The 9,385-nt window shown below is 35.6% G+C and overlaps 1 protein-coding gene across 1 annotated transcript; it reads left to right on the top strand.

The window, feature by feature from the left end:
* The first annotated feature begins 177 nt into the window (after nt 1-177).
* On the top strand, nt 178-1,489 carry LOC148069968 (uncharacterized). Its single transcript, XM_087800747.1, has one exon. It carries the CDS (start codon nt 594-596, stop codon nt 1,218-1,220), a length of 627 nt encoding a protein of 208 aa, XP_087656873.1. The 5' UTR covers nt 178-593; the 3' UTR covers nt 1,221-1,489.
* Nucleotides 1,490-9,385: the final 7,896 nt, after the last annotated feature.

The following is a 9,385-nucleotide window of genomic DNA, read 5'->3' on the forward strand; positions in this document are numbered from 1 at the left end:
TTTTATCTGAAAATATTTTAAGTGTTTTATATTAAGAAGTATGCTTAAATAAAGTCGCCGAGGTTAATTTGGATTTGTTACCTCTATAAAACGCTAGAATAAGCAGTTTGTGTCGCGAGTGCTCCCCTCCTCTCACCAAAACAAATGGACTCGTCCAGCTCTTTATCCAGGCTGTGAGAAGAAGGCAGAGCCAGAGTCAGGGTTTGTTGTCCACGCTGAACGTGTCACTCCAGCTTAGATCCACTGACATTTAAAACAGCCTTTAAACCCCCCCGCCCTCAGAAGATCCTTCAAACACACAATAGAATCTCCCTGTAGTTTCCAGTCAGGACTGATCAGATCTTTGGACTTTGAAGAGTCTAGAGCTCGAGGAGGGCGTGACGCGCGAGCAGACAGAAGAAGATCAGGCGATGCACGAGCCAAAGCCAGAGGTCAAGAAAAAAAGCGATAGACTTGTGAAGAGGTAGAGACCAGGAAGGGGGTCATTTTTTCATTTTTTGACCAGGGGGACGAAGCGTCCAAGAGCAGCAGGTCTTTGTTGAGGCGCGAGGACCATGTGAAGGAGGACAGAACCTGAGCTGAAGACAAGAAAAATGGTTTCAGGGACGATGTGCAGGAGGAGCTGCAGACAGACGGACCAGGAGGAACCTGTCAACCGCAGGAAGCAAGGGTCGTCCAAGAGCTGCAGGGGGCGCTCGCAGGGACGCAGGAAAGGAGAGGGTGGGTGGACCCGAGGAAGGAGCCACCATCATCCTCATCATCATCATCCTCATCATCATCCTCATCAGCATCATCCTCATCATCACACCCTCCAGAGACAGGTGATGTCACTGCGTCCTGTTAATGTCAAGGGGAGACTGGCCAAAGGGATGCGGGCCCCGAAGAACACCAACCAGTTCCTGATGCACGAGAAGTACCAGATGCTGCACCTGAGGTCGGACTCTGTGGGCAGCGACAGCGCCTTCAGCTCGGACAGCGACTCCGAGCTCACGGACATGGACTCGTACCTGGGGATCCTGGAGAACGCCCGGGGGGCCCTGCTGGGCAGCCCTGACCCCCACGGCTCCTCCACGGCGACCCCCGGGCAGGTCCTGGTTCTGGACCACCTGCAGCTCCATGAGGACAGCATGCAGTACTTCCCGTCCGAGGACGACCTGATGCAGAGCCAGAACTTCATGCAGAGAGACTTTGTCCAGTTCTGTGACATCCTGACGTCATGAAGGAGAACTTCCATCAGACTCGTGAAGATGTTTTTCATATTCTGGACAATTCATGCTTTTGTCACGTGAACAACAAAAGGAAGTGTGTTTTTTTTTACTTGTGTGGTCTCAACTTTGTGTTGATGTTGTTGCACACAAAGACGTGGGCTGGTTGGTGGGAGTGAGTCCAGTCGACCAATGAGCACTGAGCTGGATCTTACTACAAATATTATTGGTCGACACATGCTGTCAGTTTTTATTTCACCAAATAAAGAGATAAAACTGTTAAACACTTGTTGTTGTTTTTTAATATCAACCTTTATTCATAAGAAACATTGATGTGGATAAAGAAACTGATGTTTTTAGATAAGATTTAGATAAAAGTAACATGAAGACAATACCATTATTTTTTTATTCATGCTTGACGGTCTTGTACTGAACATAGTTATACTTACATAAATGTTTTAACTCATGGAGGGACTCATGAAAATAACTTCTTCCATGATCTATTTTTAACGATGGAATGCAAACAAGTACAAACAAATCTCCTAAACCGGATTACTTTTTTTTTTTTTTTTTTTTTTTTTTTAACATAATTCTATTTTTAACATGGAATTCAAATACTACGTTGTTTTTTTTTAAGTTAAATTAGAATTTTATAATCACATTTTGGTTCTGCTTAGTATTAGTATTTTTTATGTTTAAAAATAATATTAATAATTTAAATAATTTTATTCGAAAAAATCCAACGAAATAAATATAATATATTTCCTCAAAAATAGATTCACAGTTCAAACATATTTGAAACATTCCTGTTGTACATTCAATTTACTATTAGAACATGTTTATTGCCAGTGTTTTAAACACAACACTGTTTTTCAGTGGTAATGACAATGTTAATAATACAAATAATTATACAGCGTTTTTATTTAAATTAAATAATGATCTTATATATAACATATGGCATTATGTAATAATGAATAATACATGGTTGAATCATTTATTATTCTATGTTCTCCAATATTATTAGAAATTAAAAATGATGTTGAACGAGAGACAACTTCCTTCTAGAGGTTCATGTTCTTCTCGTGTATAAACCAGCAAGGCGGGTCCAGAGAAGCAACAGGGACAGAAATAAAAGTCGACGGAGAATCAGCAGCGACGAGCAGTTTGAGTGGATTATGTAAAGTCAACCTGACTGGTCGAGCGTATATAAGCTTCTTTGTGTTTCCGTCGTAAACTAAACACGTTTCAAAAGTTTCTCTGTTGAAAATATGAAGTTCGTCGGGCCGGACGGTTCTGACTCATGAGGAGACGACAGTAAAATCTGATCAGTAAAAGGTTAAAAATGTCTGTGACATCATAAGCTAATGTACATGTCTCTGAAGGTATTTACAAATAACTATAACTTAAAATGTTAAATACACCTTTTATTACATATTTCATTAAAAAATGAACATCTGTCGTTGAGTTCTGACCCGTCAGACAAAGTTCCGGGTCATCATCAGATCATATTCAGAATCAAACATCATCATCTGGATTGTGACACGTCTGTGGTTCGTGATGTTGTTGCAGGTGCAGCTCGTGGTATCACCTCCTGATCCCACAAAAGTTGTCAATATCTGACATTCAAATCCAGTATCTAGGCAGTGAACCCTCAGTCCGACCCCTGACCTCTAGATCCGATGACCCGAGGCTAAACCTTGCCGTTCGACGGTTCAATGAAAGATTGCGTCACGATAGATGACATTTTATTTAACAGGAAGTCACGAGTCAACTTCTTTATTTTAATTGTAGCGCAGCTGTGGTCAGAATAGAAATAAAAAGTAAGTCCAAACGTAGAGTCAGGTGTACGTGGACCTCACCAGGTGTACAGGTGAGACAGCATTGTTAGTGTTGAACTGTACAAGATGTAGTTTGTCTGATGATGACAATGTACTGGATCATTAATAAGAGCTTCACGGTGTAGCTGGGGAGAGGAAGGAGTCCGGGTCTCCCTGCTGGAGCTGCTGCCCCCGCGACCAAGTTCCAGATCAAGCATAAGAAGACGAGAAGCGACCAATTAGATACACAAATAATTTAAAGATTTCCTTAATTTTCTGAGACTCCTGTGTTGTTCTCAGTGTTATATTGATCTTTTAAGTATATATTTTATTGAGTATTGTTTTGATTGTCTAAGCGCTTTGTGACCCTGGTCTGGATCCTCTATAAATATAAATGACTTACTTACTTACTATATGCAGCACAAACTCTCATTGTTGCTATTGCATGCAGTGTGTTGTGCAGGTGAGTTTTGGCTACCAGTTGAACCTGAACTCAATGCTATCCACGATATTTCAAATGCTAAAAAAACAGGGATCAAATTATCGTATTCAAATAAGTATTTGGCAATACTGTTTAAAAAAAAAAAGAAAAGATTTTTAATATAAAACTTGACTCCTTCTCTTTGCCACAAAAAGTTTGCAGGTCTTGTCAATAAACTTTGTATTGTTTTCTCATGTTCTTGATCCAAAGTTGCGCCCGAGGAGAAACAATCAACTGAATGAAAACCATTCAACCATCAGACTCGTGAGGCATGCTGGGTAAAATTCGGCAGTTTGTTGACAACAAAACCTGTGATCACGGGAAGAGGAGGAGGGTAGTTGGTGTTGTGAGTGGAAGAAGTGAAGGAGCAGGAGGAGGAGGAGGAGGAGGAGGAGGAGGAGGTGCTGAAGGAGGGTCCAACTGGGCTTGGAGTGGAAAAGTACAGCCGGCCCACTCTGGTCACAGCCAATCACGGCGCTGGGCCGGGATTAACTGTTCCAACTGATATAAAGTGTCAAACATTACAAACTTGAATAAAATAACATTTAAAAAATCAATGAAACGAGAAATTTTAATCAAGAAGTAGCTAAAAAGAAATTCTTTGTAAACATTTACAAAACCTTTATTGAATTAAACTTAAAGTAAATATCTGTGTTAGAAAAACACCTGTTGAAGAGTTAAAATAAGATTAAATTAATATTAAAATAAGAATTATGGTTCAAGTGAATGAACTAGAAACACGTATCTTTGGTTGAAGCTCACAGACATAGAAAGTTATGAGCAGTACAACGTTGAAGTCTTTATTCCTGAAAAAGGTTAAACTCTTGGAAGTCCCAGCATGATAGCACACGAATCACAAAGTACAATAAAGATAGAAAGAGCTACTGGAGAGGCTACTGTTCTCGTCGGCGCCTTGTGACGTTGCAGAGACGTTATATAAAATACAATAAAAAGATTTAGATTGAACTTTAATTGAAATGTTTCAATAAACAATAATTCATTCAATCATAAAACTTTTTTTCTTAGACTCAATTCTTCATTCCAGAAGTGGTCTTAGTGCATTAGCTTGTACAGTGTTAGCATTTCAGAAGCTGAAATCCCACAATGGAGGATTAAAGTCAGGTTTTAAATCTTACAACGTTTAAGATAATCAGAGAAAAATGTTTTTACAAGAAGAAATCATGCAAGAACTACTGGACAAAACAAGGAAATGTTTTTCTGATGTTAAAATGTGGTAGCAGTAACCACTTAGCATGCTAACATTCCATTTAGCAAGCTAACATTTATATTTAGCATGCTACTCTTTCTATTTAGAAAATGCTACCATTTATATTTAGCATGCTACTCTTTCTATTTAGCAAATGTTACCATTTCTATTTAGCATGCTACCATTTATATTTAGCATGCTTAAATGTTTATTAAGCAGACTAACAGGTCTTTTTGGCATGCTACCATTAATATTAAACATGCTACTATTTCTATTTAGCATTCTTATATTTCTATTAAGTGCATGCTACCATTTATATTTAGCATACTAACATTTATATTGAGCATGCTAACATTTATATTTTGGGTGCTAACATTCATATTAGGTATGCTAACATTTCTATTAAGCATGCTTACATTTATATATAGGATGCTATCATTTATATTTAGCGTGCTAACATTTATATTTATCATGCTATAATTTATATTTAGCATGCTAATATTTCAATTAGGCATGCTAACATGTATATTAAACATGCTAACAATTATATTTAGCATGCTATCATCTATATCTAGCATGCTAACATTTATATTTATCATGCTAACATTTAAATTTAGCATGCTAATATTTAAATTAGGCATGCTAACATTTATATTTAGCATGCTAACATTTATATTTAGCATGCTATCATTTATATTTAGCATGTTAAAATGTATTTTTATCATGGTAACATTTATATTTAGCATGCTAATATTTCAATTAGACATGCTAACATTTATGTTTAGAATGCTATAATTTATATTCAGTATGCTACAATTATTTTTTATCATATTAACATTTATATTTAGCATGCTATCATTTATATTTAGCATGCTAACATTTTTTTTTTATCATGCTAACATTTATATTTAGCATGCTAATATTTCAATTAGGCATGCTAACATTTAAATTTAGCATGCTAACATTTATATTTATCAAACTATAATTTATATTTAGCATGCTACTATTTCTATTAAGTATAATAACATTTATATTTAGCATGCTAATCTTTATATTTAGCATGCTAATCTTTATATTTAGCATGCTAACATTCATATTTAGCATGCTAACATTTATATTTAGCATGCTAACATTCATATTTAGCATGCTAACATCTATATTTAGCATGCTAACATTGGTGAAACACAAAGAGTTCCTAATAAAATGTCTCCTCAGTGATGAAACTGCTCACAGCTCATGTCCAGTCATGTATTTACATTTTTAAAGTCTCAGGAGCTCCGCTGACCAAGTGTTTCCATCTAGTGTGTGTGTGATCTGCTTCCTGCTCCACTGACCGACACACACACACATAAGGACGCACACACAAGTACACACACACACACACACATGAGGACGCACACACAAGTACACACACACACACACACAGACAGAGGGGGAGTTGTTTTCATTCTGCTCTGGCTTTCAGCAGCATGGTGAATGTGTCACACCACTGAGAGGCTTCCACACACACATTCCAGCGCTTGTGTTGCTCACACACTCAACTGTTCATTTCAGGTCCACGTCGAAGAATCTGTCAGCACACGATGATCTTATAACACAGGAAAGTACTTTAGAAGGATTCAAATACGAACCACTTGTTTGTAGCTGCTATAAACGCTGATACTGGATGGGTTCAGTCACAGTCCAAATAATGTAGAAGAAAAAAATAGGAAATATGTTTTTGTCCACTGAATTGTATGTCTGGGTCTAATTTAAATTTAATAACCACATTTAAAAGGATAATTTATTTCAAGATAATGTAGTTGAACATCAATGTGGTTGCTACATGTATATGTTATAAGCAAACCCACAGAAGGAAACCTTAAAACTCAAAAATAACAAACCTATAATAAACAATACAGGTTGTAAAAACATTTTGGATTTATCTTAAGAAAATTACCTTAAATTCAAAATGTCTCATTTAAATTTAAAGATAAATGGAGATATATAATTTGTTTATATATTTATTTATTTTCCATTATTTATTTTTAAAACGATATATCAATTAAATGTGTATGATAACAAAATATAACCTGGATTTATGAAATCAATTAATGAAATTTAAATGGATTTTTGTTATTTTTATTGTGTATCTATGTTTTATCCATTTTATTGTTTTGTGAATTACGGTGTATGAATCAATCAATTGACGTTTTTTATCAAAACACTTTTTTTTTAGTGACTTATCATTATTATTATTTTAATTCAATTAAATTGAAATGACATATTTGTTTCTACAAACAAACATGTAAATATTTTTGTATTGTACATAACATGAGAATAAATACACTATTGTAATACCTTTAAATATAATGAAATGGCGTCATGTGAGTAACAGCTGCTTCTTCCAAACAACTGTCAAAAGAGCGACACGTCAGTCACGTAGTTGCTGCTCAAAGCAGGAAGTGAAACAGGAAACGGACTCTTCTGATTGGCTGTCAGGGTCACACTGAACTACTTCACTCGTTTCTTTTTCTTATGCAAATATTCTGCAAAGGTTCGTTTTGTCTCGACTCGTTTCCTTCATCTAAGATTCTCCAGGAGTATCAGAACCTTATTTCTGGAGGAGTCCAGATGTAAGTCCAACACTTCTGTGGTCCAGAGGTGTGACTGGAGGACGAGTCCAGACAAGCCTGTGGCTGGTTAATAAATGTTGGTTCTGAACATCTGAGTCAACATTGTTCACCACTTGAGAAACATTTCAATCATTTTATCTCGTTCAACAAGCCGATCTGGACACTGTCTAAACATGTTCTTGAGGCATGTTCTTGAAACATGTTCTTGAGGCATGTTTGGACTGAAGTCTTATTGATCACCGTCACAAGTTAAATATTTATCAGAGGCTTTCAGACGAATAACAAAAGTAATAATATATATTGTGTATTTAAACCTAAGGTAATCAGATTGTCCCAATGTTATGACTCGATCTGCAGATGATACATATTTTATTTTGTTTCAATATAAGTTAAAGAATATTTAAAGATGCAGATATACAATTTAAACACCATAATTATAATAAATAAAAAACATTTAAAATGTCTTTTATCTAATTTCTCTGAGCCGTGTGAAACGTATGATACAAAGAGATTTTAAGTTAAAGGCACAGTTATGACCTCTCACTGTTTTTTAATCATTCAAGAGCAACAATTATTTATTTTTAAAGTTTTAATCATAACCAGTAGACGATAATTCATTTTGCTTGGAAGGCAAAGTGCAGCTAGAATTGCTGGGATCTGTTTTTTTCTTTCTCCACTATAGTCTTACTTCAACTATAAAGTGTCTTGAGAGAACTTTGTTATGATAAGACACTTTAAATAAAATTGAATTGAAAAGAGGTATGTGTTAGCTTGTACAGTGTTAGCATTTCAGATGTTAAAATCCAAAGACATGGTTTTAAACCTTACAACATTCAAGAATGTATTTAAAAAAAAATGTTTTCCTAAAACAATCGAAAGGAACAAGGAAACGTTTTTTTCTGATGTTAAAAGTTGAAGAGTAAAAACACTCAGCATGCTAAGCTAACAGTTCCATTTAGCATGCTAACAGTTCCATATAGCATGGTAACAGTTCCATATAGCATGCTAACAGTGCCATATAGCATGCTAACAGTTCCATTTAGCATGCTAACAGTGCCATATAGCATGATAACAGTTCCATTTACAATGCTAACAGTGCCATATAGCATGCTAACAGTTCCATTTAGCATGCTAACAGTGTCATTTAGCATGCTAACAGTGCCATATAGCATGATAACAGTTCCATTTACAATGCTAACAGTGCCATATAGCATGCTAACAGTTCCATTTAGCATGCTAACAGTCTCATTTAGCATGCTAACAGTGCCATATAGCATTATAACACTTCCATTTAGCATTCCCCATGGTAGTAGTAACAGTTCCATGGTAATAATTATAAAATTATTTGTCTATTTATTAGTAGTTCAAAAGGAAAGTGATTTTAATCAACATCTTAAGTTCATTGAAAACTTAAATTGACAAGATTTTTCACAATCCATTGCAACTTTACTGTCAAGTGAAAATCATTGAAAAACCAAGATAAAAACAAGTTTAAATTAAACCGATTGTTAACACAAAGTATTTCACCTTCATGTTTATTAGAGCCTGCATGAGTCAAAAACACAAACTCCTCTGAGCCTCTGACAACAACAGCAGGGTTTGAGACGTAAACATGGAAGTGAACTTCCTGGTTGATCCTGAACCACCAGAACACTAATGCTCTTCTTCAAAGAAACACTTCTTCATTAATATTGTTCATTTGTAGGTACATTTTTTTTGCAATTTTGCAAAATATAACATGCATCAAACATAAAATAAATCTGTGACACATTGAAAGTATAACAGTTCAACCATGACTTAGAGATTTGTGTACTTTTTAATTAAAATCAAATGATTGTAAAACAGATCTTTTAAGAAGTCTTGGTCAAGTTAGTCTCAGTTTAATACATAAACCGACGACATTCGACCTTGAATGGAGGTGAAAAAAAAACTCAAAACAGTGGAAAAAGACACAGCTGCAGAAAAACACACTCAGGTAGACACGACAACTTTTGGCTTTGAAACTAAACACACTAAAGAAACGCACGTCCGTCAGAAAGAAAGAAAGAAAGAACTCTCGC

This window comes from Callionymus lyra, chromosome 10 (assembly GCF_982586985.1).
Source record: "Callionymus lyra chromosome 10, fCalLyr1.hap1.1, whole genome shotgun sequence".
NCBI classification, from domain to species: Eukaryota; Metazoa; Chordata; class Actinopteri; order Syngnathiformes; family Callionymidae; genus Callionymus; species Callionymus lyra.